Source organism: Haemaphysalis longicornis, unplaced genomic scaffold (assembly GCF_048455015.1).
Source record: "Haemaphysalis longicornis isolate Haplotype H1 unplaced genomic scaffold, Haemaphysalis longicornis Haplotype H1 scaffold_7, whole genome shotgun sequence".
Lineage (NCBI taxonomy): Eukaryota > Metazoa > Arthropoda > Arachnida > Ixodida > Ixodidae > Haemaphysalis > Haemaphysalis longicornis.
The window spans coordinates 132,128,358-132,151,431 of NW_027526422.1; the positions used below are offsets into that span (position 1 = coordinate 132,128,358).

General features: G+C 50.6%; 1 protein-coding gene across 1 annotated transcript; it reads left to right on the plus strand.

The window, feature by feature from the left end:
• The first annotated feature begins 3,954 nt into the window (after positions 1–3,954).
• On the plus strand, positions 3,955–13,578 carry LOC144146537 (endothelin-converting enzyme 1-like). Its single transcript, XM_077678480.1, has 3 exons — positions 3,955–4,348; positions 7,951–9,391; positions 13,113–13,578. Exons 1-3 carry the CDS (start codon positions 3,955–3,957, stop codon positions 13,465–13,467), a joined length of 2,190 nt encoding a protein of 729 aa, XP_077534606.1. The 3' UTR covers positions 13,468–13,578.
• Positions 13,579–23,074: the final 9,496 nt, after the last annotated feature.

Consider the following 23,074-nt stretch of genomic DNA (forward strand, 5'->3'; position numbering starts at 1 on the left):
CGGCGCATGGTGTTCCCTTGAACTGGTGCCGAAAACTGCGCGGTGCGGGCACCGCGGCGACGCGGATGCACGTCGCCGAGCTCGCTCAAGTTGTGCTATGGCAAGCTCGCGGAATGCGAAGTACTTCTCGTGGAAGCCTGTCCGAGCAAATCGACGACGACGCCAAGATGCATTTTCCACGCGACGATATGCAGCGCTAAACGTGGACTGAGTTCGTGCTCGGCGGCGGCCGCAAGAACTGTCGCCCAAGTCAGCGGGCTCGGCGTTGCTGGCGTCAGCTTGGGTGTTGGGAACTTTAGGCTTAGTATCGTGGCGACTATTGGATCGCTGGTATCTGTACAACTGCGAATGACCATCCCTTACGCAACTTTCCACCACACTATCATCCCCTTTTTCGTATATGGAGCTTTATTTTGGCGATAATTACTGTTTCAGCGATCGGTGACCAAGACATCTGCCGTGGCCTGTTTTGATTCTAGCGCGCAGGTGGCGCCATCTTTCGGCCGCTCTCCGCACCGCGGTGCTGGCAGTGCTAGGTCGTAGCGCCGAACCTCCGTCGCCGGTCAGCGTAGGCTTACCATCGCGGCAAATATGTGAACGCCGCTTTTAAATTCAGCGCTGATAACAACCCCTAGCACAATTTTTCAGCACACTAACATCTACTTTCTAGCATGTGGAACTTCTTTTTCGGATCAGATTGGTTAGAAGAGTGGCGACAAGCTGTTGCTATCACGGTCTGCGCCGGTTCGAGCCGCAGTGATATTAAAAAACGGACGACGGCGAAGACATCGCCGGCCTAATCGCCTGGCCAAATAAAGTTGTTCTGTCTGTCGGGTGGCAGTGACTCATCCGAGTCTGACGATTCAGACGACATGTCGACTGCGCGGGCGAGTGCGGGCAATGTGCAATCGTAGCAGACGATGCGGCGAACGTGCCTGACGTCACGGGTGAGACCGTGACGTAAGGCTGGCCCGCTCGCTGGCTGGCCTTCGAACGGCCATTTTCCCGCGCGGCGACCAAATTTGAAACTGATTGCAATAAACGTGCTATAATTGATTGAGTGTTGGCGGCTGACGGCTTTCGGTTCGATTTTCGTAATTACTGGGCCAATGGGTATTCCTTACAGCATAAAAACTGAAAGCGAGAAATTTCGTGTCAGTACTCCTTTAAGACCCACTTCACTGTCCCTTCCTGAGACGCACTTCGCCCACCGCCGCAGAGGCTCATCATCGCTGCCGTCGAGAGAACCCACGAGTGAGTGCTGCCTCACCACACTGCTGCTGCACCCAAATATCGCATTAGGGAGAATCGTAATCGCCAGCCAATTTTTTTCGCTTACTATCATAACAACCAACCCAACGAGCGTTCCTAAGTAAACGAACGCGGACGCTGCCGGTTAATCACGTATATTTTGCCTCGAATGCATTTACAGTTTTCTTTGCGCTAAACAACAGGGAGATGTGGGACAAGCGCCAGCGGTTCACGCGTTTCGAACAGTTCTGACTATATAAACCGCTTGGGTTTCGAAGCGTATGGCTTACGCCGCGACGACAGCCGCTACGACGGAACAACGCGTGGCTCTACTTGGGTCCAGCGAGCGAGCTACGACGATAAGGCGAGCCAGTTTCCATTCCCCTCGGAGGTCCACCGCCGTCGAACGAAAACATGCGGGGACATTTTCTTTCCGGGAGCACCCGCGGGCGTTCCCAGCCGATGGGCGGAGCCTTAAAGGGACACTGAAGTGATATGTAAACATTGAGGGATTACTAGCGCAAATTGTAGTCCGGAGTCCCCAGGCCATGTTTCGACCACTCTAGGCGCGTTTACGCGACTTTATTTAGTAGAAAAACTAATTCGAAAATGCTGTCCTCCTCTCTTTACGCTCGCCAATTTTCTGTGGCGTTTTCGCGTGACGTCAGGAGGGGATGAGCTCGCAATTGGCTGCGCTACTGCACGGCTCCCCGGCCTTCAGACAGAGTCAGTCGGCCCAGCGTTTCGTCCGCCGGCCGCCGGCGGGTCGTCGCAATCAAGGAGGTTAAAAAAATTGCTTGGTCGCAATTCGTTCGCTTAGTTGAAACGCAGCCAGGACACGTTTGTGAATGGAAGAATGTGCCTTTCTATACTTGGTTTGTTTGTACACTGTATCTAGCTCCAAGTCAAGGTCGCTTCACGCAAGCGCTGCACAAGCGCACATGCGACGCTTCGCTGACTGGTACGCCAGTAGGAAAATATAAGGCCTCTTGAAGGCGGGAGAAGAGTCAGCGAAGTCAATATAGGTACTAAAGAAATAAAATCAACTGATATTTTTACCGTACAGCGTAAAACTAGGGCGCGGGAAGCACTTTTTTGCGCTGGGCGAACAAGCACAGCGGTCAGCAGCACGACTACGCATCTGCATGCAAACGCTTTTCCGTCTACGAAATGCAATTGCTAGACGTGAGCTACTGTGGAAACTCGGGCGACGCTTACTGCACGAGCGCAGTACAACAAATAGTCACCTAAGCTGCTTGAAATGCCAAAACTAAATAAAAGTGTAAACCGGTTGTACAATATATACCCTATATTAGCACGGCTTTCGCATCCCGGTCCGTGGCTCAGTTGTCTGGGGCGCTAGGTATGTCACCGCAAGTGTTTTGCAAGTCACGAGTTCGAATCCCCGCGCGTACGTGTTTTTTTTTTTGTAAGTTAACTTTTTTGTTTTCCGCCGATGTTTTCTATATGGAGTTCACCTTTTTTGGGGCCGCAACGTTCATGGCTATACGATCTAGTTCACAAAACGCGCGCAGGCTGGCATTGGCGCGCTAGCGAGTTCTCGTTGGCGTGCTGTTGCCATAAGCACCGACTGCTTGCAGGCAGTGGGCACAGGCCAGAATGAACAGACCCTTGGCCTGGTGCGAACACGCTTTTTACGATACAGGCATGAGGGAGGCAAGCTCCAAATATGGATGAAAAGCGCATGACATTTGGGCGTCTGCGGGTACGCGGAGGGCGTTCATGCACTGCGTAGGTCTCGGCTAGTGAATGCTACGACTACAAGCCGTCCTGTGAGGCTTATCTTGTGCATTTTACAGCCGACAACATGGCAGAAGCGCGGTACGATGATTACTGAGATATTGAGAATGCCCATCCAACAACGCCATTGGTTATGTTTTACAGAACCGAAACCGAAACCGAAACTTGTTTGATTGCTAACCTTGGGCATCGTCCAATCACGGCGCCCCTCCTCCCAACGTCACAGCCTTAGTTGGTGCGGCCGCCGCAAACCGCGCATGGTAGTTTTTCTTCTTTCGCGCTATGTAAAATAATTACCGATTTATCAACCGGATAAACGATGAAAAGTGTGCTAATTTGAGCCAGTCTAAGCAGTGCAAGCAAAAACGGGAGCTTGACAAATTCACTTCAGTGTCCCTTTAAAATGGTCACGTGAGCGGGCTCGGGGGTCCAGAAAGGCGGGATTCCTCCGTCGTGTGAACCCCGCTTGAGTGGGTATGTGCAGTTCCCCTCGGCATTCTAGTGATAGTAGTGCTATTATCAGATACAACTGGTGCCTTTTTCACAAGTCGTTTAAAGTGCATCCATTGTCCTATGTTTTTTTTTGTGTGTGTATAATTTCTCACATCATGTTTTCAGTGCTACGGATATATCCTAATTTCAGCTCACATGCACAAGCTCCCCGCTCGTGCATGTCGAGTTTCTGCGTAATACTTTGGTTCTTCACAGGAGTCTGTAAATCGTTGTTCTCTTGCCCCGAAATATGCCCCCTGGCGCCAGAGTGTGTTACTGCACGACGTGGTGTCCGACGCCGGATTAAATTAATTTTACCACCACCATAATCTAAATCGGTGCCACCTTGCGGCGCTACCAGTTCTTCCGACCCCGTGCGCGCGTGGCGCGTGATTTTGATGTTAAAGAAGACAAAGAAAGGTTCATTGCTAGCTGTCCGCTCCGAGAAAGATGCCCAAAGACCCTGAATCCGCGCCGGAGAAGAGAAAGTCGCGCCGGGCAAAGAAGCCGCCGGCCGATGCCAGCCAACGCCGAGGAGGCAAGCGCGGCGCGATCGCGTCGTCGCCGGGTGGCGCAGGAACAGCTCCGGGACCCGCCTCCCCGACCACCGCCGTTGATCCCACAGCAGAGAAGCACTTGGACAGCGACAAGCAGGAAGAGCCCGGCGCCCCAACGGCGCCGGATCGAGCCCTAGCGCTACCCGACACAGGAGCTGGCCACCGCTCCGAGCTCGAGCTGGCGACCGTTTTGGCGACCTCGGAGCTCAAAGGTGCACAGCAGCCGTCTACACTGGCCTCGCCCACAAGACTCGTGAAGACACTTCCCCTGTTGTCATTGCCTTCCGGCACGTGCTCGTCACCAGATCTGTCGCCTCCACCGCTAAAAGTCCTGGCGCTGGGGCAGGCAGAAGCTTCTGGGCAAACACCCAGTTTCAGCGCGGAAGGGACGGCCCCGAAAGGCCCCTTTAGACCACATGCAAGGAGCATTTCCGTGCGAGACTTCAGGGGCATAGTAAGTTTACTTCACGTGTTTATTTTCTGCCAGCACCATTTGTTGAGATTTGGACTGCATTTGTAGCTTGAGATGGTTTGCGACGGGTGGTGTACCACAGCCGGGCTAGAGCGTCGGCGTGCGCTGCGCGCACGCCGCTACTCTGCTCGGCCGTGGGTGTACACGGATAGTCGAGCGAAGACTGCTCCCCACCATACGCAAGATTCCCCTTCGGAAGTTGTGGCACGATATAGCCCCAGCTGTTCCATAGCGCGACCTGAAGAAATGCGGCAGCGGCGGAAGTGGCCGTGAACAAACAAACAAGCACAGAGGCTAATTAAGCTTTATAATCGCACTTCTTAAAGCGAATTTCTAAGGACGTCAATATAAGGGTTCCCGGCGCAATAGTCACGCCCGGAGAGGAAGAAAGATGTGTCGCCGGTAGACGTGCATGTTGAAAAAGTGAACGAGATAGAAAGCAAATCGTGGTTTCTCTTTAATGCATAGCCGCTCAGGCTTCTACTTTCAAGTCGTTCCAAGGGTAACGTAACATACTCTGTGATTGTGAACACAATGTGCAGGCTCTTCTGGTCTCTCTAAACGTGGGCAAAAGAAAGCAGTTTCTCTGGCCTCCACTTCCTCTGGATTCGTGTTCTTGGTAGCCAAACAATCTGTTAGGTTGTAATTACAATCTGACATTTGCTCCCGCATGGCGGTTATTTTTATGCCTTGCTGCGTCGGTGTACACTGTGTTCGTGTCACGTAAATTCTCTTTCTAGATGTGGTAATCTCGCTTTCCTTCCTTGGTATAGGCTGTCTTTTCTGTTTCTTGGCATCGGTGATAGTTTCCTGCGAATGTCTTTATCAAGGTCGAACACGCTTCGGATTTTGGTTTAATGAGTGGGCGTGCCTACTCTTTGTAGTATGGCTAGACATGTTCAGGTGTATTACAGCCTTTGTTTTCGAGCGATCAGGGTGGCTTGCTTGATCTCCTCGAATATGTTTGTTAAGCCCAATTTTTTGTAGCTTACTCGTGGCTGTGGATTGCGCCAGTGCGACTCCGTTTTTATAAGCTCCTCCTATTATTGCTTCTATTTGGTTATTCCCTCGTCAGATTAAACGGCGGTACAATAAGCTGTACGCCACTATGCTGATCACCAAGGCTTGAACCAGACGGTGAGTGTCTTCTTCTCTCATTCCTGTTTCGTTGCTTGTTATTCTTTTGGCCATGCGTGTTATTTCCTGTGTGGTCTTCTTGAGCACCTGTATACTGTAGTTGGCCTTGAATCTCTATTCCCAGTCCGAGTATCCTGTTCAGTGGGAGTTCTCGAATTTTTTCACCTTCCAGCGTTACATTGTCTCCCGGGCTCTTGTATCTGCTGTGGATCCTGATCATTTTAGACTCTCTGGAGTTCACCAGAGGCCGCTGTCCTCGGCGATAGTCACAGTTCGCCGCCTCTTAAAATGCTTCTTCCCATCGGGTTCATTAACCTAAATGAGCCTTTGGTTGGCCAAATGGATATATCATCCCCATATAGCGTATGGAGAATGTTTCGTATTTCGTGCTGTTATAAAAGCCGAGATAATAGTTTACTTCCACTCGTGCCGGGCGTCGTTCAAAAATCGGCTCATCAAATTGGAAAGGAGGGAAATAATGGGCCAAGAAGTATGAAGAAAAGGGGCGACGAGGGAAAGAGCCGACGAGCACGTGTGGGGAGTGCGCGTCGTGACGCAGATGTTCAGGTGCGGAACCACGCGTAAGGGATTGTCTGCGCCGAGCGGTGACGTAAGCTTTGACGTGCAGGTGTTCTCCTAGTTAACGCATACGTGTACTCGGCGGCATCAGTGTCCGATCTACGGATACGATGGCTTTGCTGTAGGTTCTGCCCCACCCATCACAACTGTGCATCATTTTGTTCTACTAATGCTGCTTTGCTGGTGGTGAAGACCACCAGCTCTGGTGTTTTCTCAGTCTTCGTTTCTCAGTTGCGAAGGTGGCCCAATTTTTCGCTAGATTTACGATTGCTACATTGAAGCGTAGAAGGGGAAATCAGATCCTTGAGGCGTGTCTTTGTTCGGCATTTCTATTCTTTTTGATCTACTTCCCCTATTCCTATGGTTGCGGTTCTGTATGGTAAAACAGGATATTCAGCTATTTTAAAATGGCGCAGTGTGACACATTACCAAACACATTTTTTAAGTCTAGACGCATGATCATATGTTTCTTTCCTTTGGTAGCCTTCATAGTATGCCTATAAATGCCAGACGCCTTCTTTCTCCTGCAAGAAGATGTGCTCACTAAAGCCTAAGAGAACACAACATTCTATGGAAGCCAACACGTCGGCGTGTTGGCGCTTGAAACTGACTACCCACTGTGGGAGGAAGTGTGGCGCAAGATATTTCGGTGCAAAATTATCCTGTTTACTTTGTCAGGTAGTCGTAGTTGCGAGATAAAAGAAGCATTTGCCACGATTGAACAAAATAATATTTCATGTAATGCACCATTCATCAAACGGATCAGAAGACACTACTAGATTTTTCAGATTCTGTGTAAACCAATGTACAGGCAATGATGAACAGTGCTTGGTCTAAACATTTTCCTTTCCTTACCACGGCCTTATGAATGTTTTCCACATAAGCTGTGTCATCTCCTTTTGTTTGTGGTTAACTTAGCGCCAGCTGTGCACCCATTTGAATAAAAAAAGCTCCCCTCCGGGCGATTGCATGTGAAGCGTGGCGGTATCCTCAGCGCAGACACCTGCGAACAAATTCGAACCTTTTCCGCACAGTGGGGCGACCTGTTACAAGACCATATCACCTCTGCTAGCTCCCGGCCCGCTTGCAAGCTTTCGTCGTGTGATAAGGTCTTCAAGTGGTTTAAATTAATACCCAGTCCCCCAATCCGGCGTCTGTCAAACTTAAACTTACCACGTTAATTTTGTGATTGATAGGGTGAAACCATTAGAGGCTCTTGACGTTTTTGTACTGGGAGTCGTGAGGCTTGTCCTGTGGGTGAACCATATTTTCACCTACCACGACAGTGAACGCACTGCGTGGTGTCCACTTAAAGAGCGCTTCGCGAATTCATGCGCCTACTCTATTGTGGAACTCCAGCACTTACTACGCGATTAGCCCAAGCTGTGGTGCCGCTACCCGTTCAACTTACTAGCTCCTTTTGTCCGCAGGCCCCAAGCCCTGGACATGAGACGACACCAGTTCCAACGATTTGGGGAAGCAACGGCAAGGCTTTATTCCTCGCGGCGGCCGTGGCTGTGGCGGTGGCTTTTGTGGCACTCTTTATACTTTTTCCATCGAAGAATAAGCCACAAGTAATGCAACGCATCTGCCTTACCCCGGGCTGTGTCCGCCATGCCCACGTCATCATCGACAGGCTGAACCGAAGCCTGAACCCGTGTCATGACTTCAGAGCCTACGTGTGCTCCGCTTGGAATTCAGGGAAAAGCGCTCTCGCCACTACCCTTTCGGTGATGGATGAGGTGCGACAGTCCTGGTTCCCGAACTTTTACCGGTCCTTAAACAAAGGCACCGAGACACTCGCCGCCGGCCGGAAGCCGCTGGCAATGTACGCGTCCTGTATGGGCGACGAGTCCGCGTACGGCTCGGACGTGGACCTGTTTAGGACATTCATTCGCGGCGGCAACCTCAGCTGGCCCGAGAGGCCACGAGGCGGGAGCGCCTTGGGCGTCCTCATGACGCTCGCGTTCAAGTGGCACGCCCCGCTCTGGTTTCACCTCACGGCCCTCCGCCGAAAGTCCGTGGACGGCTGGCGTTTTTCCATGGTGCCAGGCGCACTCATCCCAATGATGTGGAAGCAACACGGCCTCCTTAACACGGGCCACAGCTACGAAATATACTGGGCTTCCTTCAGCAGGGTTCTCGGCAGCGGACAACAGCCTGACTCCACGCTCATGGGAGAGATGAAGCTCATGGAGGCCGACATACTGGAGAAGCTCTTCGCCGTTATCAATCCCTCTGTCGCTCGACCTGTACTCCTGCTGATCGCGGAGATGGGCAACTACACTCCCTCCTGGTCCTCAGACGAGTGGCTCCGCGCCATCAGGCACGTGGGACTAACACCCGAGGTGATGTCCAGCGACCAAGTCTTGCTCAGCGACGAAGGCTTCTTTGGGACACTGGGCATGGCCATGAGCAAATACACCGACGACGAGCTCTTGGCACTGATCTCCTGGTCTTTTGTGCAGCTGTATGCACCGGCGGCCAACTTAGACCTCATGAACACCCGATATGGCGGGACCGAAGCTGTCAAGATATTCCGGCCCTACTTCTGCGAGCGCTTCGTCGAAACCGCTTACCAACTGCTCGTCATCGTGCTGCACACGGTATCGCGCTTCTCTGCCGAGGAGCGTGCCTTTGTCAGCGCTGGCTTCGACGCTCTGGTCTCTGTCGCTTCGAGCAAGGTCCACGAGGCTCAGTGGCTAGACGAGGAGAGCCGAGATCTGGCCGCCCAGAAGGTGGCTTCCACGCGGCTGCATCTCTGGGCGCCAGAGCGCTACATGAAGAACGAGGAACTCGAGGAAATGTTTCAGGCGTTCCCCCACGTGGCCCCGTCGTTCGCCGAGTACTGGATCAACTCTACGCTGAGTGGTGCGGCACTGTACAGTTCGGAGTCCTACGCGGAGACCTCCGGCTACCTGTATAACTACGCAGTGCCGTACTTACGCTACGACGTCCTGACAGGAACCGTCAACGTGGCCGTGGCGGCTGTGACGCGGCCGCTGTACTACGCTGACGGGACCAACTCCATGTTCTACGGTGGCATCGGATTCTTGATGGCGCTAGAGTTGCTGAAGTCCCTGGACCCTGAGGGGATCCGGTGGCACCCGGACGGCACGTTCAACGAGTCAATCCTGTCCAAGTACGCTAACCAGCACACTTCTAGTGTATTTTGTACAATATTCCTATAATATTACTATTCCTATAATACTCCTATATAATCCAATAATCCTATAATATTGTAGTTTTGCTTGCGAGAGAGAGAGAGAGATAAAGACATTTATTCGGTGAAATCCGGCACCGGCGGGTGCGTCACGAAGGGTCACTGCAACATCAATAATTTTATCGTAATGCCTAAAGAGTTCATGGAGACGGAATACAAGTTCGGTTCCTTAAGGATAAGTATTCGGGCCCTCCGCAAGACATCAGCCGTGCTTACAGCTCTCGAACTGAAACTGCAAAACAGAACTGAGTTGGCGAGAAAGAGAGAGAGAGAGAGAGAGAGAGAGAGAGAGAGAGAGAGAAGGGGGGAGCTAACTCTGTCTTTGTTGGGGACGTTCGATTTGTGAGGCAACGGTGATGGATTTCGGGGCAAGTCGTGGTGGCTGTCTAACACCAAAGTTATTTGCTCCAAAATTTGTGACTTTATTTATTAATTTATTCATTAATTTATTTATTATTTTTGGATTTGTTTGTTCGTTTGTTTGAAGTGTTCACCAACAGCGCTATGTCTTCTGGGGTGATGGGCTAGGTGCATGAGGTATATAGGGCGTAAAAACACATGTAACTAAGGGTAGTAAATCAAGAATGGGTAAAAATAAGTGTGTAGATATCTATAGAAAAAAGAAGTGCGATCAAAGAAGGTGAACACATTCTCTGGACAAGAGCTCGGGGATAGTGTGTAGAGTATGCATTACGCATAATGAGCATGCACAACGTGTTCCTTTTGGTGCAAAACACAAGAACAGAGGGAAACTTGCCCGTAAGACCTCTCCACACCATGCGTATTCAAAATTTTATATATTTCGAGGAACGCTTAAACAGAACCACTTGATTGCAAAAAAATGTCAATTTGAATTAATAAGGTTAAAAACAGAAAAGTTGCAGATCACATCTGCATTAGGGTCTTAAGATGTACGACACGATAGCGTTACTTCGATTCCCAGGGAGCATTATGGAAAGGAACTGCTGCATTTGCGATTTATGCTTCACGAGCAGCACGGAACGTCCGCGAAGAGAAAGACTAGCCTCAAGGCTGTTTTACTCGCCGTGGCCCAGGAGAGTCTGAGGCCTTCTGTACTTCTGTCGCTTAAGGTGTGGGCGTGAAAGGTTCCGGCTGCGGGGTGTTGGTCAGTTTAGCGTGAAGGTGGGAGTGTCAGTGTTCCAAAGTGCGGTTTTCTAATGTCTGTGCTGGACATACAGTTCTTGCTTTTGTGGAAAGAGAGAGAGAGAGAGAGAGAGAGAGAGAGAGAGAGAGAGAGAGAGAGAGAGAGAGATCTTTGTTGCTGAAAAAATACAGGTGTGGTGGAGCTGAAAGATGGAACTTGAACCAAGGGCTGTGAATGCAGCAGCTCCTTCACTTGCCCTACAAATGAGCTCGCGCTGATCTTAAGGTAACGAGCTGGTTAAAGTTGCCTCCATGTTAAAATGGATGTGGAATATGTAATGTTGGCGTTGTTCGCCCCTGCGGATACCTTTGTACATGCCTAGGTTGCATGGAAGAGAGTGGATGATTCCCCGAATTTAGCAGTTTTAATTCAATGCGTTGTGTTCCCGCCCAACACGTTCATCCATATTTATTTGTAGGTACTTCTGTTGGTTCATCATCCACAGTGTTTGCTATTCTTCAGCATGGGGCAGCCTGTAGCACGGGGGAAGATCTTGTTCGTGGCGTAAGATTATGAGACGTTCTTAACTTTATTCGGGAAGAAGAGTGCAGTAGTCGTAGTGGCAAGAAGCGCCGTGCGTGAGCTCGCGTACATCCAGGTCGGTGTTTCGATCTCTACAAACTCTTTGCCCGGGTGTACAGGTGACGCCGTTAGCTTTCTTCATTGCGGATTGGAGTATACCTTACAGAAGCGTCAGGTTTTCTGACTACAGCCAACAGTCTAATGCTCTTCGAGAGTCCGTAAAGAAGTTACGCTACAATTTGATACTTTCGCGAGTCGGATAACCCAAGGTGTGTCTCCGACTTCCGCTTCTTGGTTCCTGTATGTAGCACGGTCATGCAGTCACAAAAATTACCGCAGTACTCAACTCCGACAACTGCTGCCTCCTATTTTCATACATTTTGGATTAAGTGTACACTGCGCTCTCAAAATATTTGACTCTCGCCGAATTGACTTCATCCTGTCATACGACCCTCCTCGTGTAGGTTTGGGTGCACCTTTTTATGTGGAGTCGCCTAATCGGTGACATGAACGCGATGGCGTGCAATCGATAATTGCATGCCGGTCTCTTGGCACCCAGCCACGTGCCAAGAGACCGGTTTGTCTGAATACTTCAAATGTGTTTTATACGCACAATTTAAGGGCCTATTCCCATCCACATCAAAAGCGAAACAGGCCTCTCCCATTTACCTTCACCCACTCCCCTGCTGCGTTGCCAGAGTTTATTCTTTGTTTCCAAAGTTTCCTCTCTCGTCCCTCCATAGAGTTAAAGGCCTTCGTCTTCTAATAGACCCGTCTCTGGTACGTTCTGCTACCCTAGTGGCCCACGGGTTGTTGTTCGTCTCACGGTAAAAGTTGCGAGATGGAGGACAGCCTTATATGCTGTCCTGATGGTGTTCATTTGACCTTCTTCTGGTAAGTTAGTTGTATGGTAGCCTCAGTGAAATCAGGCTCATGATCATTTGCTCTACGAGTCTTATTGTTTCTTCTCTCATTCCTGCTCTTCTCTTGGTTAGTCATTTCGTAATTTAGGCAAGTGTTTCAGCGTTTCCTCTCTGTTTTGGCGATTGTCAGATGGTCTCTGCCGCTTCACTCTACGGCCACCCCGAGCATTCTTACGGGACTGCTCTCTGGGAGGAAATTTGTCCCTACTCTCGGGGTGACTTTTAACTTTGCCACGTGGCGCCTTCCGTCGTTTTCCAAACACAGCTTGCGGTGGAAACAGAACCGCGCGGATTTCGGAAAATACTTCGAAAATTCGTGTGTAATTGTCAGTTTATAGGGTTTGTATATAGGGTTTGTATAGCTCGTATATGCTTTTAATGTACGCCTTCATTGAATTTCGAGAGACTGGCGTTGATTATTTGCCCATATTGTGTAAGAGAAAGTGGCGAGGAGGCAAGGAGCCCAGCACCAGGTGTTGGGAGGACGCGGCTCGAGAAACAAATGTGGTTAGGGATGTCTTGTGAATCAAACTCGAGTCCTCTGCGCCGTGAAACTGGAAACCTAACCACTGGGCCACCCCAAAGGCCCGAGGGGTTCGAGGAGCTGGATTGCGGCGGATCAGTGGCTAAAGCGTTGCTCTGCTAAGCCTAAGGACGCAGGTTCGATTCCTGGCCACGGCGGCCGCGTTTCTCATGAAGCCGAAAACGAAAAGAAACCGTGGGTTCGAGATTTGGGCACACGTTAAAGATCCGCAGGTGGTCGAAATTAATCAGGAGCCCTACACTACGGAACTCCTCATCGCCTGAGTAGCGACGGCGCGATAAAACCAAAAATCAACCAATCGCTTTTTAGCCTCTTTCGCTTAAGAAAGGGGCAGACCTAAGAAAAACCGGGTTACCGCTAGTGAAGAGTGTTTGAAGAGTAATGAAGAGCGGCTAGTGAAAAGCCGCTAGTGACGGCTGTTTCTTCCGTCGTCGCATATCAGTTGCGAAAGTTGCCGAATCTTTTTTTTCCCTCGTGCGTTGGCAGCTCATCGACGCGTGCTTTCAAGTCCCGGGACGGCTGCCTGAGAAGGGCGGAGGGCGCGGCTGGCGGCAGCATCTCCCTGTTTCCCGAGATCCCGGCTCTCGAGGTGGCCTACCGGGCGTACCGAGAAGCCGCGCAGAACGCCAGCGCTGACGCCGTGGAAGGTGTGCCGGGCGCCCCGTCGGGGGACCAGGTCTTCTTTCTCACGGCCTGTTACATGGCCTGCACGGGCAGTGGAAGTATGTTTCACGTCGACTGCAACAAGGCGGTGCGCAACTTCTTGCCGTTTGCCGAAGCCTTCGGATGCCCCGTGGACTCCGCCATGAACCCCCGCAACAAGTGCTCCTTCCTCGGCTGAGGCTTGGCTTGACTACATGACTGCGAGCTGCGCGCTGTGTTTTGTACCGTTGTTTCTCTTCTAACCAGCTTGTTAATTTTTATGCAGTTTCCGACTCTTCTGTAGTTTTTTTTATTTTAACAATTGTGCTTCTGGGCCTTTTTGTCCGGGGCATGGGGTTAATTTCCACTGCACGGCCGGAGATTTCCCGTAAGATGGCCACACTTATAGATTACCTTTGCTGTGTCAACTGCGGTAGAACCTGTTGCAACTTGACACGGTAGCGGTATTACCTGCAGCCGTGCATTCCGGAACGCTGGATGCATGTTTTTCTTGAAGCCGGATGGACGCCTTCGACCACTCGAGGAGCAGACATCGTTCTTCGAAACTTCTTCCTTTCTTTACGGTGACTTATTGCTGCTGTCTTCTGCTGTATAATAATCTTTTTGCATTTGTTCCAATGTATTGTGTCGTTCATCCACATAATACGCACTTTGTTGCTCACCTTGCGTCCTCAGCAATTGTTTCAGCTAACGTTCACTTTTTCCCTCTCATAATGATTGAACGTTGCGCTAGGTGCGCGACTGCCTGATTCCGCTCATTTCTTAACACCACTTCAATAGCACTGCAAGTGTCCATTAGTGTAGCATAGCAATTTTACACGTATAAAAAATGATATACTTGGAACTTAATCTCTCGGTCGCAGTTAGCACAGGACCGTGGTAATTGGAGGTTAATGACAGGCTGGTGGTGATGATGATGATGACTTGGAACTACTTCTTGTTCATAACTTGTCTGTCACTGCCGTCCTTTTATCGTTATCCAAATAATTTCTATGTCCTGTGTACGCCCATTTCGGTGTTCTTCCTCCACTAAGCAGATGTGGCGGTTGACCGTCCCCTCCGACTGATGTCCACTTGCTTTTTGTTCCACTTATCGTTTGTGAAGTTTCTATTGCAACTAACGCTTGAAGTCTCCATAAATGTAGTCTACATGTAAAACGTCCACTAGGATGTGTGGGAAGAAGGGAGGCAGACGCCGAATGCTGTCACCCCCCCCTTACAGCCCGCCACTCCACTCTTCATCATCATCATCATGTTTGTGCCTACTACAGGACGAAGGCCTCTCCTGAACAAATAATTATACAGCTTTCACTGAGAAAAACAGCAGCGTGAATCAGGGAAGACACTCGAGTGGAAGACATGGTGATTCAAATTAAGCTAAAAAGTGCGCTGGCGCAAACCACGTTGTGCCTATGAGGGACAGCAGAGAGAGCACATCCCTTTAACAAAGTGACAATTTCAATGGACTGTAAACGAAGTAGGGGCAGACCAACGACTCAATCGAGGAACGAACTACGAAAATTCTGCGGCAAGAAATGGATTCCACGTTTACGAGGACGTAAGTGAGGGTGGGAAAAACAGGCGCTGCAATGTGTCTTGCATAGGTTGGCACCGTTGTTGTCCTTAGGCAACCCCAACTCGCCCAAATATCACCAGTGGGAACGTCTGAAGGTCTCTTGTCCGACTCCTCCAAAGGATGCAGTCATGGAGGCCCCGACAACGCCACAATAACGCTGCTCATTGTGTCGCAGCCACGATCACGACATAACGCCTGCGAAGTGCCAACAAAGTGCCGCGCAGCAGAGAAGCTCTGGGAAAACCGTCGACAAACGCTCCAAAACAAAGCTACCGCAGACACTGGCACTACGTTAGTACTGTCGAACAGGTATGAAGTGTTGGCGGAAGACCAGGAACGTGACGAATTGACGGAGCCAAATGGGAGTCAACCACTTGGCGATCACATCTACACCACTACGGTGAAGCGGCAATGTCAACCGCCAGGCAACACCCGCAAGGAACCACCGCCTTCAACTACGGATTGCGCGGATAGCGTGGCTGCTTTGGACCACCGCTTGGAGGAGTTAGAAGCAGAAAGCAAGCGTATCCTGCGAAGTCGTGCAACTTTAGCGCAACGGGCGAAGCGCCCGTAAACACCTGTTTCAACGCCTCCCATATCTGTGCAACATCGCGTGACCTTCGCGCAATGGGCAAAACACCAAGATGCACCTGCTCCTGCACCTGCCACTTCAGCGCCACTTCGGCAATTTCATCCTGACTCTGCTCACCTTACGGCAACGGAACTTCTCACTTTTGTGGCGGAACAACTGCAACATCTGGCGGCGGTTCTCGTGGCACGTCTACGTCCACGATGAGTTCAGTAGCCCCTCAAGGTGTGAATTCTGCCCCAATCCTGCTACGACATAAGTGTGTACTTCAATGAAACTGCAGAGCTCTTGCGACCAATTAGCTCCAGTTACGCCTCGCCTCTGCGTGGGCCCACCTCAAGCGTGGGCCCTGCTCTGCTCTGCAGGAGACCATCTCTATGCCACGCATTACGGAATTCACCGCGTACCAAGATTGTTCAAGATTGGGAGCGTGTGCAAAGCTGTGAACAACGTGACACCTCCAAAGGCGGTATGCGAGATGAAACATGCCACTCGCTTCGTTCCCTGTCGCGGCAGCGTAGTGTACGAAATCCTCCTCAGGTGCGGTGCAGTGTACATTGGACAAACGGGGAGATGTCTTAACGAACGCCTATGGTAGCACGCGTGTCGGCACCAGCAGCCACCTGTATTCCTATTGCAAGACGTGTGGGTGCACCCCACCTCTTTCTGAGAACACCAAGGTTCTGAAGCACTACTTGGAAGCTCGCACGCGCGAAATTTTTGAGGCGCACATGTTAGCGAAAAGGGGCGACACGTGCTGTCAGCCAGCCCTCTGTTAATGTGCTACAGAAGGAACGTGACTACTCTGTAAGGGTTGCAGGCGCCAGCGACGCTGCAAAGTCGAAAGTGTGCAAGCGGCGGTTCCTTCTGTAGGGCTTTATGGCAGCCAGCCTGTCAACAGCAGGCAGCCTTTGGATCATGCCGCCTGCGTGGAGACGACTTGTCTTGAGCCTCAGCTGGTCTGTGGCGTTGTTTTGAACGGCGTGTTGCAAATCACAGTACGAGCGTGGGAAATCGTGGGTCGGATGCTCGATGCGCTTTCCGCGGTCGAATCCTCAGGGTTTTAATGTGCTATGCACGGCCGGCGTATTGCCGGGCTAGCCAGGTGAGGCTAGGGAGGATCTCACCACTTGGGTAGTTTTAAGATCAGGGTCCGTCGCTGACGGGGGTGCCGCGTGCACAAAGTTTTAGCTGACCTAGAACCCCATTTTATTTCTTACTCTGTCTATCTTCAGTCTGTCAATATTCTGTATATATCTTCTGTGCAAATATACAGTTTTTTTAAAACCCTCCATCAACCATCGTCGTCGTGTCATCAAGTGCCGTCACCAACAGGCACCAACGCAGATCATCATCATCATCTTCAACAACATCAAGAAGAACATCGAACCATCATTTACTTACTCATACGGATCATGTCGGAGATAGCAGCATCAAAATGTTTCCCTCAGTGCAGTGTGCATTGTTCTTTTTTTACCGGTTTTCCTTATCGTGTCGTTTTCTTTTTCTTTTTTGATTGATCAGAAAGGTGTGAGGTCGCCTCCGTTTTCGTATATATTGCAGAACGCAATAAAATACGCCAAGTTGCTAGTCAGCGCTTGTACTGTCTTTTTTCCGTTCTGTCGTCCGCGTCCTTGCGCTGTTTGTTCAAACGATGTATAGCCAACTAGCCCAAACCGAAGCCTTACCGAGGCCAGTTCCTGACCTGCATCTCCTTCGATTATGGGTAGCTCGTTGTCGTGCTGAACGGGCTGCGAAACGAGATCCAGGATCGCCAGAATTGCGAGCTTCTTTAAATCGTGCCACAGCCACTGCCAGCCGCCACGAGAAGCGCCCTTCAGACGAAGGTGGCTAGATTGGTGTGCGTCCACTGGACCGTCCTCAACGACAGCTTCCACCTGGCGGACATTCCGCAGCATGGAAGCTGGTGCACGATCACGGGACTCTGCCGCTAGTGATTGCCATGCCTCCGGGAAACGCCAAAACTATTTGAACCAGAGTTAGCCAAAGCATTCTTCCCGGCGTTCGACCAGGCTCCGCCACCATTCATCGGGCAACTTTACCTCCCTCCTGAAGCAGGTCGGTCCCCAGCTCAGGTGGACATTTATGGTATGCAAGGGCCCTTTACAATGGCGGAATCTGTAGCCGCCATCGACCAGGCAAAGTTGCGCACTGCTCCTGGACCCGATGGTATCACCTATGAAGTGTTCCAACAACGCTGATAGCCCAGCTCTTCAGCGGATGCTTGAGTCACTCAACACCATCTGGTGCGGAAGTGGTGGCGATACCAAAACCAGGAAAGCCAGTGGCCCGCATGAGTAACCTTGGACAGATTGCATTGACGGGCACTATATGCAAGCTGTTGGAGCGTATGCTCGCTGCCAGTGTTGCGGAATGGGCATCCCCATTCCATTCCAATTACATTCCTAAGAATTACAACTGGGCGCGATTCCATTCCTTTTAATTACTCCGAATGTCCGAAGTTAGCCCATTCCCACTACTGGAATAGACGGGAAGTTCAATTCAATTCCTTTAATTCCTCAACATAAAAACTGTCTCAGGTGCTCTATCGAGTTACCGACGAACGCAACATGAATCTCATGTTATCATACAGGTTGAAAACTAAAAAAGTATGCAAAATGTGTCACTTGTCACCGAAGGTGCGAGGTGTTAGCACATTGGTTACATATTTCGTGGAGAACAACAAACCAATGCAAAAAAAAAACTGTACCGTCCCTTCCTAGCGAAAATACAAAGCGTGAAAGAGAAAAGTGCCTCCAAATTTCGCTTAAACTGCGTCTAACCGATCGACCAACCTTCAAACACCCAAACCGCCACTGAAGAATGAACCCGTGCGACGATTTTTAGTGCACTAAGTAAACGAAACTACTAATGATCTGAATGTACACCGTTACGTGATTTACGAGATAAAGGTATACAATTGTACTCCTTCTTCATGACCGGCGTGCGTGTTGTCTTTAGAATCGTTAGTCTTTTGCGATTTACAAGTAAGCAATTTAACAAAATGGAAGCCCAGTTTCAGTGACAGACAGAGAGAGAAAGAGAGAGGAAAGGGAGTTAATTTGCGGTCCCCGGTTTCCCGCACGCGCCGTGTGTGTAGAGACCTTATTATAGCTTTTGCGCCGAGCAACCGGTCTAAGGAAGAATGTATGAGCTTTTTGATAGAATGCGATCGGTCTCACTAAAAATGCTTTCGCTTTAAAAAGGCGCAGTGTCACAATTCCCCTTTTTGCGTGAGTAGCGCGATCCCAACATTTATTTTAGTACTTTCATGTTAGCATCTTTTAATGGTTTGTTTTTGCGCGTCGCGAGATAAAGCAGCTATTACGTTGAGCGAGGACATACTCAAAATCTTTAAATGAGACCTTTCTACCTGAATAGTGGCGGTGCACCAACTTTCAAACCGACGAAATAAGGCTTCAGTAATCAGGTACGTTTGAACTCCGGCGCAAAGGCCGCGTTCACAGAGGCACACCAACCAAACCACGAACCAGTATGGCACAACTGCAGGAGAGGGCCGCGCACTCGGATTGAAGCAAACCACGGTGTTGCACTGCTGAGAACTGTCAAAGCACTCGCAAAAAAGGGCGCTATTGGAGCTGGAACTGTTAAAAACAAACACCTTTCGGCAGCTGTGTGTTTTGCATTGTCTTATATAATATCTAGTTCAATCGTATATACCAGCGCCCACTACCGTAGCCGCCGTAGCAGAGCGTGGTGGTAGAAAGCTAAGTAACATAACCGCAGCTGGCTTATTACTCTAATTGCGGGTGCCGGGCATGCAAGCCCTCACCCACAATGTTCTTTTTGTTGCGTTGGTTTTGGTTTGCTGGAGCCTCTGGGACCCGCTGCAACACACGGGCAGACGATCGGCAGGTTGGCGCCGTACTCCCGCGAGTTGCCTGCCAGGTCGGCTTACAAGCCACAAGGCTATATTTTTTGTGTGTCCTGTACAGTGGTTGGGAGAAGAATGCCAAGCAGACTCGTTGTTTCATGTTTCATGAGCAAACGCTTTAAATTGTTAGCTCCAAGATTTCGCATCATCAGCTTGAGGGGAGAAACACCGCGGCTTCGGATGCGCGCCGTTCATATCCCCCATTTTCCTCTGGTTTTTGATGCTATCCCCCGCCTGCTGGCCTGGCTACACGGCGCCTGCCACTGAGATAAACGCCTGTCTGCCATCGGCGACACAGACAGTTGTACAGAAAAAGCTATGCCTCAAAAAGCCTGCCGAAGCACGAGGATCCGACCTACCGGCTCCACCGGCTAGACGCGCTCGCGCAGCTCGAAGTTCACTTCCACACGCGCTGTGGCAGGCTGCGCGGATTCACTTACTCGAGATGGCGGGTATACGCTCTCGTTTTAGTAGCCGGTGCTCCCTTTGAGATATACCGACGCAGTCGTCGCCACATACTAATGAACTATCCGGGAGGCCCAGCAATGGTGACGCCATTGTATAAAAATCCCCATTCCATTTCCATTCCATTCCGCGCGAAAGGCGCTCGCCTTATTCCATTCCCATACCATTCCTCCAAGCGTTGTCCTCATTACATTCTCATTCCATACCGGTATCTTCAAAATTCTGGAGTGCTAACTTCGCAACACTGCTCGCTACTCGCCTGTCCTGGTAGCTTGAGCGCTACCTGTGGTATCATCCAGCTCAGATATGTTTCTGCCAACACCTCGGCACAGAACATGGCCTGGAACATCTTTCAAACATGATACTTTTGGGAGGCAGAGCTCGTAGCATACGAACGTTACTAACCATGGATGTCCTAAACGCTAATGACCATGTCAGTCACTCAGCGATGCTCACCACCTTACGTCAACTGTGCTGCGTGTCCCGTTCTCGCCGACGGCCGAGCGATGAGTCACAGACGCCCGGAACGCGAATTTTCTCAGCGCCATCGGTGGAATAGAAAGGAAACCTGCAATGGTTCGAGCGGCTGTACCACGTTAACAAAACGCTATACAATAATATTAAACCCTCTATAATAATATTAAAATCTGTGCAATATTATTGAACGCGGTACGCGGGAGTTTGTGGCAGGGATGAATCAGCAGCATAAGTCCACGGAGCCGGTGCGGCTGTGGGGAGATACAATCATGTTGTGATGCTGGTACAACTAGCGGGAACGGAATCTGGCGCCACGCTCACCCTTCTACAAAACTAGCTATAATTTGCCACCTTTATAATGGGCTTTCTGTTATCGTAGTTGGCACCACGGTGGCCCTATATCGAGCTATGGTTTCCCGCTCACAGTGGACATTGGTAATGCAGAAAATCATCTGCTCCCTTCTACACCCCCCCAGAAGCGGTATTCACACGACGGACGAGGAGGCCCGCGGTGGCGGACGGATATGTGACGTCAACACAACGTCACCGGATGGCGGAGCATCCTTACGTACGGATCGACGATCAGACGACGGCGCGGAGGAAGCGGGACGGCTCTCAGAGCGGTTACATCGAGGCACCCCAGCTGGCAATCGCCACAACACCCCAACCGGCAAGACGCGTTTTTCGGCGCCCGCACTTGACACTTCCACGTGTGTCCACCACGACGGCTCGAAAAAGCCGCCCTTGCACCTGGTACCAGCTGAAATGGCCGAGACCGCAGTACCACAAAGCAGGTACCATTCCCGGCGGAGGTCCACCGCCGTCGAACGTTTTTCGTTCTCGGAGTATCCGCGGGTGCTTATAGCCGAGGGGCGCAGAGGGGCCAAGCCTAACTGGAAAACGCAAGCTTGCTCCGCGGGCCAGAAAGGCGGAATTCCGCCGTCGTGTGAATCCCGCTTGAGTGGGTATGTGCAGTTGCCCTAGGCTTTCTTGTGGTAGTAGTATTATTATCCGCTACAACTGGTGCCTTTTCCATAATTCGTTAAAAACTGTGGCCCTTTTCCGATGTTTTTTTGTGTATAATTTCGCGCATTATGTTTTCAGTTCTACGGATATATCCTAATTTCTACTTACGTGCGCGAGCGGGGAATTCATATCCAGTTTCTTCGTAATACTTCGGTAATTGACAGCAGACTTAATTGTTGTTCTCCCGCGTAGAATTATACCCCCTGGCGCCAAAGTGTTTCACTGCACGACGTGGTGTCCGACGTCAGATTTAATAACTTTACCACCACCATAATCTTGATGGGTGCCACCTTGCGGCTCCGTCAGCTCTTCCGACCCCGTGCGCGCATGGCGCGTGATTTGATGTTAAAGAAGACAAAGAAAGGTTCATTGCTAGCCGTCCGCTCCAACCGAGAAAGATGCCCAAAGACCCTGCATCCGCGCCGGAGAAGAGAAAGTCGCGCCGGGCAAAGAAGCCACCGGCCGATGCCAGCCAACGCCGAGGAGGCAAGCGCGACGCGATCGCGTCGTCGCCGGGTGGCGCAGGAACAGCTCCGGGGCCCGCCACCCCGACCGCCGCCGTTGTTCCCGCAGCAGGGAAGCACTTGGACAGTGGCAAGCAGCAAAAGCCCGGCGCCCCAACGGCGCCCAATCGAGGCACAGCGCTAGGAGCTGGCCACCGCTTCGAGCTCGAGCTGGCGACCGGTTTGGCGTCCTCGGAACTCAAAGGTGCAGAGCAGCCGTCTACCCCTGCCTCGCCCACAAGTCTCGTGAAGACACTTCCCCTGTTGTCATCGCCTTCCGGCACGTGCCCATCGCCAGATCTGTCGCCTCCACCGCCAAAGGCGTTGACGCTGGGGCACGCAGAAGCTGCTTCTTGCCAAACACCCAGCAACGCCGCGGAAGGGACGGCCCCGAAACGGCCCTTTAGACCACATGCAAAGAGCATTGCCGTGCGAGACTTCATGGGCATAGTAAGTTTACTTCACGTGTTTGTTTCACGGTTCTGTTAGCACCGTTTGTTGAGATTTGGACTGCATTCGTAGCTTGAGATGGTTTGCGATGAGTGGTGTACACGGATCGTCGAGCGAAGACTGCTCCCCACCATATAAAATATTCCGCTTGGGAAGTTATGGCACGATATGGCCCCAGCTGTTCCATAACTCGAACTGAAGAAATGCGGCAGCGGCGAAAGTGGCCGTGAACAAACAAACAAGGACAGAGGGTAATTAAGCTGAATAATCACACTTCCTAAAACCAAATTTTAAGAACGTCAATATAAGCGTTCCCGGCGCAATAGTCACGCCCGGATAGGAAGAAAGATGTGTCGCTGGTAGACGTGCATGTGGAAAAGTGAACGAGAAACAAAGTAAATCATGATTTCTCTTTATTGCATAGCCACTCAGGCTTCTACTTTCAAGTCGTCGCAAGGGTATCCTAAGAGACCCTGTGATTGTGAACACGATAGTGTTTATTCAGCTACTTGAAACTAAGTATCTTTGTCTGTCTGTACCTCGACTCAGACACCCGGCGAAAAGTTAGAGGTATTCTTGAACGGGAATTTTATATAGCAAAACGTTTCGATATTACTAAATCTGGTACCGTACTTCAAACTTGTAAAAGCTTGTTCAGTTAAAAGAAATCACTAGCCATATTTGCGGCAAAACATCAATAAACCTCTGATACCAGCAGTGTTCATTAATAAAAATATATTTGCTTAATTTTCGCGACGGCAAATTAAAAAGGGGTAGAAAACG